Source organism: Cariama cristata, unplaced genomic scaffold (genome assembly GCF_000690535.1).
Source record: "Cariama cristata isolate BGI_N322 unplaced genomic scaffold, ASM69053v1 scaffold1140, whole genome shotgun sequence".
NCBI lineage: Eukaryota > Metazoa > Chordata > Aves > Cariamiformes > Cariamidae > Cariama > Cariama cristata.
In genome coordinates, this window is record NW_009592741.1 from 17,607 (window position 1) to 32,775 (window position 15,169).

The window sequence follows — 15,169 nt, forward strand, 5'->3', positions numbered from 1 at the left end:
GCGCGAAAGCAATTGCAGAAGCTGGCATTTATTCTTGTTAAATTTCATGCCATTGATGATTGCCCAATACTCCAGTCTATCTAGATCCCTCTACAAGGCCCCCTGTCCCCTGAGACAGTCAACAGCACTTCCCAGTTTGGTATCAGCAGCAGACTTGCTAATGGTGCATTCAACTTCTGCATCCAGGTCATTGATAAAAATATTGAACAGAATAGGGCCTAGGATTGAGCCCTGAGGAACACTGCTGATGGCCGGTCCCCAGTGAGATGTAGCCCCATTCACCACAACCCTTTGAGCTCTGCCCTTCAGTCAGTTCTTCACCCAGCGCATTGTGAGTCCGTTCATCCCACAGTTGGACAACTTCTCCAGAAGGATGCTGTGAGGGACAGCATCAAAAGCCTTACTAAATATCAAGAAAAACCACATCCACCACCTTCGCTTCATCCACTAGGCAGGTGACTTTATCATAGAAGGATATCAAATTAGTGAAATAGGACTTTGCCTTTGTGAACCCATGTTGACTGTGCTCAATGATTGCATTATTCTTTAACTGTCTTTCAGTAGTACCCAGAATGATCTTCTCCATAATTTTTCCAGGTGTTAAGGTCAGACTAACAGGTCTGTAAGTTTCCTGGGCCTTCCCTCACATCCTTGTAAAGTGGAATAATGCTGGCTAGCTTCCAGTCAGGAGGCACCTCCCCAGACTCCCAAGATCTGTGGTAGATGATCAAGAGGGGTCCTGCTGTAACATCCACTAGCTCCTTCAGTACCCTGGATGAATCCCACCAGACCCCATGGACTTATGAACGTTTACAGCTGATACAACTGGTCTCTTACAATTTCTGTGTCCACAAATGGAAAGCCACTGCTCCCACACTCGTGGTCCTCCAACTCAAGAGGACGATGCAGCCCAAGATCTACCAGTATTATTAAAGATATTAAAGACTGAGGGGGGGGGGGGGGGGTTGAATGTCTCCACTTTTTCTTCATCCCTATTTTTCAGGTGACCATCTTCAACAAGTATCAGTCCAATGTTTTCCTTGGACCTCCTCTTGCTATTAATCTACTTAAAAAAGTCAGCTCTTAGTTGAAGCTAAAATTGCTTTCACCCTTCTTCTCCCTCTCCTACCAACCACATTAAAACTAGGCCTGCAGGTTTTGTTGCTTAGATGGTTAAGCACACTGAATACTTTTAGAATATGCTATATCCAAAGATCTATTTAATTAAACCATTAGTCTTAATTAGACTTAACAGTTGTATCTAATTGCTGTGATTGTAATCTGGGCCAGCTGCTGATATTAAACTACTATTCATGAGTACAGATCTCCAACTGAATTGTACACAGCAGTTTTACTGTTTCCATGATATAACAGAAGGAGCAAAACTGTAGCTGAGCCTGCCTGGTTATCTGGGTGGGGCCTTGAATCTGGGCCAGGGGCACTAATTTGCCTTTTCTGTGCTTTTCTCAGACTATCTATGCCAGAAAGCATCGCATTTCTCCCAGTTCAGGTCTTCTGTCTCAAATGCAGGAGTGTATTTTGTAACAGTAGTACAAAATTCCTGCCCACCCAGAAAAGACAGATGGGCAGCTAAATTTTCATGGGTGGGAGGGATTATTTGAAATAAATTTACGTCCACCTGAAAGTACATTGAATTGGTGGAAGATTACTGAGAGAAACTGTGCATAGCACAAACTTCAGACCCAATTATTTAAAATAAAGGACTAAATCTTTTATATTTTCTAATGCACTTTGGTACCACAATTGAAGTGTTTGAAAACACCATTCAATCACCATGCTTGTTTAAGAATACATTTCCACAGAAGCTTATGCTCCCAAAAAATCTGGCTGAAAGTATTTCTTGAAATAAATAGGACATTATTCAAGGGCACTCAGACATTAGATACCAGGTGATACCAGGTAATCTCAAGTTTTGTCCATTTAATTTAATATAATAATAGGGTGACTGAATCATTATTCATCCACCTGATGATTCAAAGCTGAGACATGCCGAAACCATTTAAGTAATGATAGGATTATTCATTTCTTTAACCAAAGAACAGCAACTTATATTCACATCTAACAAATTTTGTCACATGTATTAAACTTCTTATTTTCAGGTGAAGCTAACGAGAGAGACCAGCTCCAAGATACAAAAAAATTAAACTTTAACAGTTTAACTGAGTACTTAAACTTACTGATGTGATACTCAATTTTGAGTTCCTTGGATCAAACTTTCCTCTGTATCCACTTTGCTTGAAAAAAAGCTTTTTTTTTGTTTTATCCACATACAACATAAAACACAGTGCAAATAAGGCATATGAAGAGAATTCATGAGCAAAAAGAATTGCAACCACAGAAAGAAATTCTCCCTGTGGAGAAGTTACGACTACAAGGTTCTGCCAAAAGGACAATCAGGTTTAGCAATTAATTCACTTACGGTAAGTTTTCTCCACTGTGCAAGTTGTTAGCACGAAGCAGACCATAGAGAGAGACATGAGTACTGTCTGCTGAAGAGTTCAAATCGTGTTCTTTACCTTCTCTAATCATTGTACGTTTAAGCAGACTTGAACATTTCAGTGCTAGCTCCAAAGCATCCATCCAACACCTGCCTAAAGACAAATTTATTATTAGACTAAAAATTAAGGATTTAACTGAGCTATACAACTTCCATTTCCTAATGTCACAATACTTTTGGGTCTGCTTACATTGCCCTTGAAGACACACTTTGGAGTTGTTTCATGTTACATGCACTGGATTTTATAATCTGGTGGGGACATAAAAACAACTCGCAACTACCCAACTCTGGCACAAAGGATGCTTCAGGGTAGGACAAGCAAGGTAAATCATGATTCTGTCAGAGCATATTCCAGTCTTTCTTCCTTAATGAAAGTATGGTTCCACCCAGGCCCTGACTGTTAAATTCCTCCAAAGGTGCCTGCAGGGCATTGGCAAAATTTGCTCATGTAATACAATAACAATGTGGAAAAGGAGCTATAATGATAGCATATAAATGCCATTTCAGTATAAAATAGCCGATATTCTAAATCTTTTTGGCAAAAAGTAAGTAAACAAATTTGTTCATTCTTTTCACTCCTTATTTCTTCATTTCCATATATCTAATCCATTTTTCAATACAGAAGGCAAATAAGAGTCCTATTTTGAAAGTCTGCACGGTTATGCGTAATTAACCAGTAGAATGAAAGCAGCTGCCTGCAAGGTTACACAGCCTTAAATTTTGTTTCCACACTGTACCCTTTGAAGATGGTTGCACTGATATCGACCACCACCTTCCCCGTGATGAAGGGTGTTACAAAAACTCTGTGCAACTGCTGCACTTCATAATACACAGATGCTTTCATTAGATAGTATGTCCACATTAGCACTTTAGAAAGGCAGTACCTTGAGTACTTAGACATACATAAATACAGTCAAATCTGAAATAACCCCTTCCCCCTCCTCTATCCAGCCAAGGCAAGGCAACTGCAAGGAATTCAGTGACAGTTTCTTCAGGTCAAAATTTTCCTTTAATAACCATGAAAAACTATTAGTACCAAATCAATTGAATGCACTAAGTTAAAGGAGAGCCTTAACAATGATTAAATGGCAATCACAGTGCCATAATACACATGGTAAGACAACCGAAGCCTTCTCTTTCTAATAACTAGCTGCTATCACTGCAGAAAAACACTGAAATATCTATTTACCATCTGATTCTGAAGCAGCTCGGATGATCAAATAACTGCTGGGCAACGGCTGAGTTATAGAACCAACTGCTTCACCTTTGGGACCCTTGAAATACACAAAACAAGCAACAGCATCAGGTATTTTAATTCAGTTTTACAGTTTATCATTCAATGCAATAACAAGCTGACACACTGCAGGGCTATTTACTGTCACTCAGCAACATCTAATGAAGACATGAATGTAAAGATGGACAGCCCTCTTTTACTGGATTTCTTCTTCAAAGACTTCATTCTAAGTATAGCTTCCAATTCAACCCCACTTAAAAAAGAACGGTCTTTGGGATTCAAATAATTTTTGTTGCTGTTGGTTTGGGTTTTTTTTTGTAAATCAGACTTGGCATAGTAACTTGGAAATGCTCTGCTGATGCTACTTATAGCAAGATGACAAAAGCATCAAAAGGAATGCCCTGGCGGACACACCCTCACTGTCTAGGGATTCCTGCAGATGGATGTAGAGAGATCACAAGGGACAAGCTATTCCTCTTCAGCTCACTATTTCAGCTGAGGAGGTATGACTGAAAGCAAGCAATACAAAACATTTCTGTGGGGTGCTTTAAGAGAGCTGATTTAGAACAAATGCTGCCCAGTAGAAGACCCCACATTCATACAGCAACTGGCTCTTCCCTCTCCAGACCCATTCGTTCTTGATGACAGCAAATGTTCCTCTCAATTCCTACAAGGATGCTACAGTTCAGAGCACAGAAAGACACAAGGGCAAGCCAAACACTTGCAAAGAATAGGATGCCTTCTTCAGCGATCCACTTCATGCTTATTTTACGTGACAATGTGTTTGGTGTCTCAGCAGCATCCTGTGCTCCAGAACTGCACGATTTTTATCTGTCTTCAGAAGACAGAAGAGTTAATTGATATTTAAATAAAATGGAAATAACTCCTCCCACCCAAACACTATGTATTGCTATAGAAACCCACTCATCTTCTCCCTTCCTCCTCCCCTTCAACCTTTCTCCCTATCCAGTAGTCAATTCCACAAAATATTTAGGTGCCTAACTGCAGGCTTGGCATTTAAATAAGAAAAAAACAAGATGATACCCGAGTCCCTAAAAGACATTTAGATGCTTAAGTCTCTCTATAAAGGATATCAGCAGGACACCATGACATCCTGTTCAACCAAAAGACATACAGAGGATGTCAAATGCCAAAGTTTATTTTTCACTATGAAGTTCTTCACATTCCAAATTAAAAAAAAAAAAAATAATCCAAAAGACCTTTGCATTTCTGTCAAGCTTCATTTTGGAATAAAATGCTAAATAACCATTTTAAAGACCCTTCAAAAAAAGTCTACCTATGGTAACTTTAAGACAACTGATAGGCAAAGAGGGCTGTATTAAACATACTTGAAGCTGTCGTTGAAAGCTGGGTTAAGCCTGCCTAACTGATAAGTTAACACATTTTGGTCTTGACTGATTTCCCCCAGAGAAGCCTAACAAAAAGCCAGCACAAGGCCTAGAAGAGGGAATTGGAAAGCCAGCAGAAGTTTTGAGCAAAAGCAGATAAAGGCAGATATTTTAGAAGCAAGCAAATGGAACAGCCAGAACGTTTCTGAGGGTGAGAGGCAAGTAAAAAGGAGTCTTGGTGGCACTTAAATACGGGTACAGACAAGCTAGTGCTGGTGTAAATGATGTTCAGAAACTCCCCAACAGTCAGTACGGAGTAACGGCAACTCGGGTGTTAGAAACAAGATTCCACACCTCAGTCCCCCTCTGAGCAAGTGGAAAGGCGCACCTACGAAAAGTCTTTGGTGAAGCGGCAACACAGGGACTGGGAGTTAGTGGGTAACAAGACCCAGGAGGGACAACCCCATGCATGAGCACCCCCCAAGGGCGGGAGGGCAGGCAGGGAAGGGTCTCACTCCCACTGGGCCCCTGGGGTGGGGAGAGCCCCTTGGCACAGTGCACTGCCAGGCAGGGGTGGGAGAGGAGCTGGGGCGATGCACAGAGGGGACCGCGGCGCCACGGCTGCACCATCGCCCAGCAAAGGCCTCGGCCATCGCACATCCTCCAAACTCTCAGGTCATGGACTAAGGGCAGACCTCTGCCTGTGAGATCTCCCCTTTAGGGTTATACTGTGGGCATGCAGGGTACGCTACTTACTCTGTATCAAACAACTATAATTTAGAGATAAAGTGTAGTTTTGGTGTCTGGTTTGTGGGGGTTTTTTTAATGCAAGAAAGCTATACTCCCCTAGATGCTTTGACAATACATTGATTAAAACCGGATAAATAATTTGCAGTGAACATTTAAGTAGATTGACTTATTTTGGAATAACCGCTCATGGATCTTGATTTCCTCTAACTGATTACTGTTCCAAAAACACTGGACATTTTTCTTTGATACCATTCATTACGGTTTCAAAATCAATTTTCAGTATGTTAGTGTTCTGTACAAGAGCGACATTAGTTTCCATTTGCTAGGTGACTTTATTTGAACTGTCTCTGTTCCTGACAGAATGACGGTAAAACTACTGCAATATAAGGTAATGGACAAGTTAAAAATTCCACTAGATTAAAAAAAACTTTGAAGTTTACTTCCTACAGAATATTCATGCCAATAAAACTCAAATGCCACGAACATTCAGAGAAAGCAATAAAACCTGATAAGCAGTCACACTTGACTAAATTTACTCATGAAAAATTATTTGTAGTAACTTTTCTAGTTATTAGTTTTAGAAAACCAAAATGGCATCAGGACCAGGCACACGAGGAAGACAAAACAAGGCACAGTGCATCAGCTACCTCAAGAGTGCAGGAGGAACATCAAAGACCACAGCAACAGGCTTAAGGGAGCATGTGAAGTGACTGGCCACAAACTACTGCAGAAGAGAATTTGCAGTCTGCCAGAAGGACACACTATGGGAAGTGTGCTCAAGTGAGAAAACCTCCTGCAGTACTTATACCTGTGTAAATGTTTCTTGCAATGTCATCTTCCTGCACTGACTGCAAACAAGGCTCATTTTGCCTTAGACTTCAGGCTCGTTCTGGTAAATCTACTCTATAAATCAGTCAATTGCTATTATGCTTATGAAAGTTTGCCTCATGATAATAGATCTGTAACTAGGACATTATAATTGACTAGGTAAACAAGACAGAAAAAAGTTTCAAACTTCAAGGTCTTTCATCTAATTAAATCCAGTAATTCTCAACTGCAAATAGCCATACCAAAATGAACAAACGCCACTCCAGCTCTCAGCACATTTAGAATGGACAATATCAACTTGTTCAGGTTCAAAATTTGACCTACCTTAAAAAAGTAAAAATCTGGTGGGGCTTGTCCTCTAAATTCTAAATATCTATTTAAAAAAACAAACAAATCCATTTCTCATTGCCAAGCAATAAAGAAATATAAGACTGATTTGTGATCTTCTGCAGAAAGGCCACCACTTTGCAATGTATGTATACAAGATCATAAACAATTAAAGCACATTAATGCCAAACCCTATAGTTTTGAAAAAGGATATGAAGTTTGTGTTCTGCAAATGCGAGATCACCACTAATTAGTGAAAAGTCCTCCTAAGTAATATTAAAATAAAATCATTCAAAAGCAACTACAAAATATTTGATCTAAGTTTGGTAAATTTAGATACCAGCAATAACGATAACAATTCAGAAAGACCACAAACAAATATCAGGAATTATACTAGCTGACTGAATTCCCAGTCTGAGATAAGGAAGACAAAAATCAATGCAACATATTCTACTATGTGACAGTACATCTATATCAATTTAAGATTCAGAAGATACAATCTCACAATTAGTAGCTATTTTAGGATGTACGTTGCACAGGGTGTAATTAATTTATTATGATAAGGGTCCTAATATTGTACAGTAATTTTATCTAAAGCAAGATCTCATTTCAGTAGGTAAACATGTTCACTTGTGCTGTGCTTCCGCATCTCCTCTCCATATGCAAACACAAAACAAAGACTACAATAGTTTTTTTACTAGAGTATAAACAATGAGTAATAGTAAACATTAAAGATTCTTACAAGAAATTGGAATAAACCTTTGCTGTGCAGAACACACTGTGCTTTTCAACACTTAGAGATAAGAGCTGCTCACAATATTATGTCATGTATGACAAAGCAAACAGACATGAGAACTGAAGGAAAACACTGATCTTCCAAAAATTGTAGCCAAAAAGGAACACAATTGGCTAACAAGTTGCAATCTAAATCATTATTGCACAAGGAGGTCATTTTGATTTTCTGCTCTTACAAGAAATTGAACTAGGCTGACATTTTATTACATGAACATAGGGTTGGAAACCAAGAAATGTTTATAACACATCTCAACTCTTTCATTTTGGCAAATCACTTCCCTTCTTAATTACTCAGATTTGATTGGTGTAAAATACAATGTTATACACTCATTCCTTTCACTTACATGATTGCTACTGATGGCATTAACCTCTTTAATGGCATCCCTCTGCACACCACACTTCTGAAGCTATTTAAGTATATAGAGCAGCATAAATCAAATACTTTTTGTGATGAAGAGGCCTAGATGTTGAAGGCTTATATTCAGAATAAACAAACCGTTAAAGTTATAACAGAAAATGCAGTTCAGCTTTCCATTAAGGTTATCTTTACTTATAGCTGGCTAATGCTAGTCATCTGTTAAGAACCATATATGCTACCACTAACCTTTATAGCCCATATGGACTGCTCCAAAGGATGAAAGAGTTTGAAACAAAAGCCATCTTTTTTAGAAGGCCTCTCAATGAGTTCACAAGCATTCAGGAGCACTGTTCCTACCCACTGGCCATTTTTTGGGGTTTTGTAAACAAGCAACACTCCTGGTTTCAGTACACACCACAGTTTGGTCCAGCTTTTCAAGGTACCACGAATCTAGAAGATAAATAGTTACAGTTATATCTCAGTGAAGCCATTACCAAAACCATCCCCCTTAACAAAATGAAAACTGAAATTATTTGTTAGTTTTTATTTCAAGCAAAGTTTATCAGGTCTATCAAAAGTTTATCTAGTTTTATCAAAGACAATAACGAAGGTACAATTTCAATGGTCACTCGTCTATCCTTTCTTGAGGAATACTTATTCTACAAATGGGTATACACACATGCAGATATGGGAAGTGACAATTCATCTGAAACCTTCATGAATTTTCCTATCTGGAATATATTTTATCACTAGCATGAAGTCAGGATAATTTTTGGAAACAGACCTCCTCTAGAAACAGGGCAGACATCTGATATGAAAAACAGGATATTCACAAAATAACTCAGATACATTTGAATTCTTAGATAAAACCTCTTATAACAGCCGTTAGCTTCAACCCATATGTGAAATACAAGAGCCTTTCAAGTCCCTGAATTTGCACATCTGACTAGAGTGCTTGCATCAATTCTATCAACTCTGGATTTTAATTACTTCTGTGTCTGTAGGACTGAATGCCAACTTGACCTCTGAGTCATGTTTTAGCCTGTTTACATTGATTTTTGCAAAACCTGGAGAAACTTTTTCCAGATGAGCTATTGTTAGGAGCTAACTATAAAATGGGTAACAGATCTTTTTTCTTGTACAATTTCCGAGGAATACATTTACAAATTTAAGGAATTATATACAAATATATAAACTGCACTACTGTTGATGACACTGACTGCTATCTTTGAGAAATTAATTCCCAACCTATTGTACCAGGATCAGAGGACAGTAAGTTCTTAAGCACGGAAAGGAAAATTACCAGAAATAGACAAATCTATTCAAATATCTAATATGCCTAACCATTTCATTATTGTTACGGACATAACGGAGCCTCAATTCAAGGCATAAAATAAAAAGGACAAAGTAAGAATCCTAAAGCCAACTCATCTGAAGTTAATGGCTATACACACAAGATGCATGTGACTATGGTGACTGCAGTAAGCAGGACCTAGGTTCCTCTATTATTCCACTAGGATTTGAGCACAGAGACCCTGGGATGCAATTAGTGGCTGCTGTGCTTGTAGAAAAACATTAACAGCAAGTAAAAGATTGAGCCTTTTCTATTCTGGTCAGAAAGCAGCAAGTAGCTGCTACTTCTTCAACTCAGGTTTCACACTTGGATTCTGACCTTCAACCAGTCAGCCATAACAATAACTGATGGGTCTGTGATAGTGCTAAGCAATTCTTTTGTAGCTCTCTTCTTTTCTTCTCTGTAATTTTTCTTTTGAACCTGTAAATAATAACAAAAAATATTTACAATGCCACAGCCATGAGGCAGTAATCAAAGAACAAAAAGACATCTATAATACAAGCTCAGGAAAAACCTGCTAAATTCAATTTGCAATAGATACAGAGAAGCAACTTTAAAACACAGTACTTGACTTCAAGGTGTGAATAACTATTTCATGCTCTGTTTCAAAAGCAGTTACAACGTAATGAATTTCAGATTCTGCTGCAATTTCCTTATAAGACTGAGGACTTTGAAACTCCTGTTAGAATCACAGGGGGAAAACCAACCAACCAAACTCTCTCCCCCCTTCCTTTTCTGGAGTAAAGTACAAAACCGAATTTCAGCTAGATTCAGATTTACAGGTACATTATCTGATCAGCAGTCTTTACCCACCAATTACTTTCCCTCCCCAGTAGAAATGTGCAGCAATCTATCTCCCTCTTTTAGAGGCAAATAATTTTATGACCATATGACATGGTATCCACCAAACAGCGGAGTTTGGTCTTGTTACAACACAGGGGGAAGAATGCAGTAGAAAAACCATAGGTACCATATGCAAACTGTAACTTTGGTTATTCAGTTCATTTCATTGCATGTAGATATCCTGAGGTCCCTGCCAACCTGAGTTATCCTATAATCTTCTGAGTTACTCTATAATTCTGTGCCATCTTACAGACTACATTATAGAAGCTCATACTCAAGTAACATTACAGTAAGATTTAAAGAGAGTCAACACCACAACTTTTCACAATACTTAAATATTCCACAGGTCTCATCACTACTTGGCATTATTGTCTTCTCGTTAGAGAATACACTAAAATTATGTGAATACATTTATAGTCCATGAGGAGTTACTTGGAAATTAATTCACCTTGAGAGATTCTTTTTTTGTAAGTTTGCTTGAAGACAAAGAGATGTCCTTCTCAGAGCCATTGAAAAGCTTGGATTCAGACTGAAATTCACAAAACACATAATAAATAAATGACAATGATAGATACAAGGATATATTACTGTTGCAGGCACTTTAGAAAGGGTTTGAAGTGCATAGATATGTTTGTAAGGTTTCTGTTCCCACTCAATTCTCTACTGTTTCTCCCACAAAAAAAAGGGAAAACAAAAACAAACCACAACTTGTAACATGAGTTGTTCACCATCTGTTTATGGAGTCTTTTTTAATAAGGGTTTTATGGGAAAGAAGTCTGAGATTCCTTCAGAAGAAGCTGAACTATATACAGTGAATATTTAGCCCATGTAGCCTGTTACTTGATATGTCGCAGTCTTGGCTAGTCAGGCATTATTTTAGCAGACAGAGAAGGTTTTAGGAGAATCCTAGTGTTTAAACACAGGAGTCGTTCCCATGACATACAAATCCCAACGTCTTCATTCATAACTTGAGCTCCTCCAAATGGATTGCTATAGAGGCACTTACCCCGTGACCCATGAAGGAAAATACAGCCTCTTCAGTCTAGGATTCAGTGCTCTATAAATTATCAGGGTACAACTGACCACTAATGGCACTCGTTCTGTTCCTTCCTCCCTAATCCCACGCTCTGATTATTTTGCAAGTCATCTTCGAGAAGCTCACAGTGGTGATAGAGAGGCAAATGAGGCTCAGGTTTGTTCATGAAACCCAAGTCCTTGCCCATGGCAGGACAATATACTGCCTCAGCAACACATGATTTCTCCCTCCTGCCTCTCCCCACATCTTGCAAGGTTCAAAGTTTATTCCCTTGCATCTGTTGCTTACTAATTGAAAGGGAACTAGAGCCACCAAATATTCACTTTGGGATACTAAGCTCTTAAAAAAAAAAATTAAAAAAAAGTCTATCAAAGAGTTGTCATGTCATTCCTACTGCAAGTCAGAGAACACTGAGCAGGTATGTACTATATATAAACTTCAGATAAATTACAAAGAATTGCATTTCTTTGTGCACTGAAATACAAGCCTGATGGACCCAAAGTTCCTGCCTAGTCAAAAAAAAGAAAGAAAAAAAAATATCAATGTAACCTTCTGAATGTTGTAAATTCAAGGACAGTTTATGAAAACTGCTTCTCAAGCTGTTCAACATTTCTGACTAGTCATTTCAAATCTCATACTATAATGCAAAGTCTATTCATAGAATTTCTATTTTGGAATACTATAAAATTACAGTCAAAAAATAGGCAAGTTTTGAGAAAACTTACTGCAATAATAAAAACAGTGCACTTGAAGACTTTTTCTTAACACACAAGTTGCTCAAACCAAAGAAATAAAAATTAAAGATTTACAAGAGGAACAAAGGCATTTAACTTTGATCCTACTTTGATGCCTTTAATTCAGAACTAAGACTTTACAGGAGTCTACTTAGACAGCTAGTGTCAAAAAGATATGTGCAGTAACTGGCAAAAAGTAATTTTAGCTCAAAATCATTTCAACGATAAGTGTTCTCTAACTTCCATATACATCTTGGAAAAACAAAGAAAACCTCTTGATTCTGTATTTAACATAAATTCTTAACACTCAAAATTTAGCTTTAAGACAAGCATGCAACTTGAAATTTAATTCCTCTGTCTAGAAGTTAAAGGAAATACAGTACTTTAAATGTAATAACAGAAGAGGGGGAAAATGCTTATCACTGTCACATAAGAAGAGGTAATGAACTCGTTATGCAAGCTATAATGGAGCAACTTAAGTAAAACATTCATAAATATTCTAGTTGCTCACTAACAGAAAGCTAATGCAATCTAAAGGTCATGCATATAAAAGTCCCAAACCAGTAAGTATCACAGGCTACAAAACCTCGTTTTCTCAGTATCTCAGTTTTAAAGCTCACTAATATGATGCTGAGTAAAGGTCCATATTTACCTGTTCAACAGATTATGAGACAGATCAGTGATTCATGTATTTTTAAGTTAGTAACTTTCTCAGTGTTACCTCCACACAAAGTGGATGGAATCAAAATTTAAAAGAAAACATTTTAGGAGAACCTACTGCAACTCCCAGCAATTTCAGTACCTGGGCAAGTTCAGTGATCTGGGCAAATGTCATCACTGCTTTTCCATCCTTACTTAGAAAGAAGGGCTGCTACTTCACCTCCACAGCTGTGACAGACAGTTACCATCTTCTGTTAGCCTGAAGTTTATTTGTGGATTATATATACTGTTACCAAGCCCCACATGCAGTAATTGCAAAAATACAGATGAAGAAAAATATGTATTAGGAGTAGTAGGAATATTGGTCTCATCTTTGGTAGTAGAAAGACACAAACAAAAGTAATGGCAAATAACACAAAGACTTAAGATCCTTGAATAACACAAAGACTTAAGATCCTTGAAAGACTGGAACCAAGAAAAATAAATATAAGGAAGAGAAAAAACAAACTGGATAGTCAAAGATAAATGATTAATAGAGTCTGAAATAAATTAAAGTTAAAAGAGACAGTATTAACTTGATTTCCAAGAAAAAATGATTCAGAGGTTTCTGGACCAACATAAGTATTTTGATGAGAAAGAAGCTGGGTGGTAAAGTATGTTGCCTTGATCTCCCTGACAAGTGAGGCTCCAGGATGCGGTAAAGCTGAAAGATGCAAAGTTTTGTGATTCCGAGTCAGATGTAAGACACCAACAGTTTGAAATGCTTGGCTACACACCATGAAACTGCAGCATGAGCTGCAGAAACTAACCTGCCCACTTCAGTGCAATTCTGACACCATTTAAGCAGCGAAATGCTACTATGATCTTTAAGTCACTTTGATTTCCTTCGGTATCTTTTTAACGTTTCTCTTTCAGGCTCTGACACACGAAATATCACAGAAAAATTTGTGTCAAGACTTCTGTCTCCTTGGGATGCAGGTGGCTGTGCCCGAGGCCAGCTCTGACAGACTGCAGTGCCAACCTTGCAGCCGAGCACTATGGAAATAGCTGCGTGCGAAAGCGGCGAGAAGCAGGCATCTGCCCCGTCTCCCTTGGAACCCAGCTGTGGTCAAGCTCAGGCCCTCGCCTGCCCCTATAGAGCAGCACAACACCCTGACACAATCTGTTTAAGTGTCTGTTACCACATCTGCCTCTATAAAAAACAGTGGACATCCTAGCAGAAAATAGAAAAGTACACAGGTGGGTAATTTAAAGCCTTTAAATTCTATCCTGTAGCAATGCCTAAATAAGAAAAATGAGTGAACTTAGCTACTCCATTCAGTGATCAAACCATACACAACTTTCTTCTCTGCAAAATGCAGTCTTTCTCTCTTCTCTTTAACCTTTAATGTCTTGAAGAAAAAGAGACACCTGTTTTATGAAACACTCAATTGAAAATATTTTTTTTTCTGGAATTCCACATTCTAAATACATAAAAATCACTAGATAAAAATTCAGTGCATTCGAATGCCAGGCATTTGTGCTGACCAAAGTGTTCACGTACTTCAAGAGTTACAATAGGCCACCAAATAAAGAAGGTTGCATCAGAGCGGCCTCTACGATGCCCTAAAACTGACAGCTTCTACAGCTGTAACCTACAAATTTAAAAGGATTTAGGAAAGGAAAAAATAGCTATGGTATATTTTTCTCTACGCTACTACAATGACTTTTTACACAAACCTCTCATCATGTGCCTACTATTTCAATACCATCAGAAAAGAACATTTTATTCTGAATAAGAATGCTATTGCAAACTACTCATGTAAATAACTGTGATCAGAACAAAACACAGCTCTGGAGAGAAAAGACCTGGGATCACTACATAAAGAGTCTTTTTGTTGCTTGGGTAGTTCATGTTTTTTTCCTTTTTAAAGCGTAGCCATCCCAAGATGCTATGGTTTTGGTGACTGCAGCGTCCGTCTCCCAACTCCTTTGGACATTCTCAGTTTTCACTGCATCTCAGTGAGCCTTTTCCATTTTGGGACTACACAATGATGATGTTGAATTTGCCTTGCTCCTGCCTTTTCCATTTCTATTATCAAGACTACCAGAAGGCATAACCATGCATAGCAATTATATCTAGTTCAATATTCTCCCAAGTATGCTTTCCTTTGCACTCTCATTGCCCCAATGAAATGGGCCTTTACACTTGAATTCTGAAGTACAGAAGCCCTTGCAACAGACAGGACAGCAGACTGCCAGAGTAAAACACAATTAAGTGTAATTTAAGCCAGTAAACTAAACTTTTTCCAATTACAGTTGCTTTAACATTTTTGTAAGAAGATTTGCTACAGCTCAGTGAACAGCATCTTTACCTACAGCTTAAAAGGATTTTAAATTCTGT

At 38.2% G+C, this 15,169-nt stretch overlaps 1 protein-coding gene across 1 annotated transcript in view; it reads right to left on the reverse strand.

Annotated features, from left to right (window-relative positions):
- OSBPL8 (oxysterol binding protein-like 8) overlaps positions 1-15,169 on the reverse strand; it is a 57,065-nt gene that overhangs the window by 13,826 nt on the left and 28,070 nt on the right. Inside the window, exons 5-9 of the mRNA XM_009704148.1 lie at positions 10,805-10,885; positions 9,832-9,933; positions 8,406-8,609; positions 3,708-3,792; positions 2,441-2,612 (exon numbers count right to left, since the gene is read on the reverse strand). Of these exons, the coding sequence (XP_009702450.1) occupies positions 2,441-2,612; positions 3,708-3,792; positions 8,406-8,609; positions 9,832-9,933; positions 10,805-10,885 (644 nt within the window). The remainder of the gene's footprint in view (positions 1-2,440; positions 2,613-3,707; positions 3,793-8,405; positions 8,610-9,831; positions 9,934-10,804; positions 10,886-15,169) is intronic.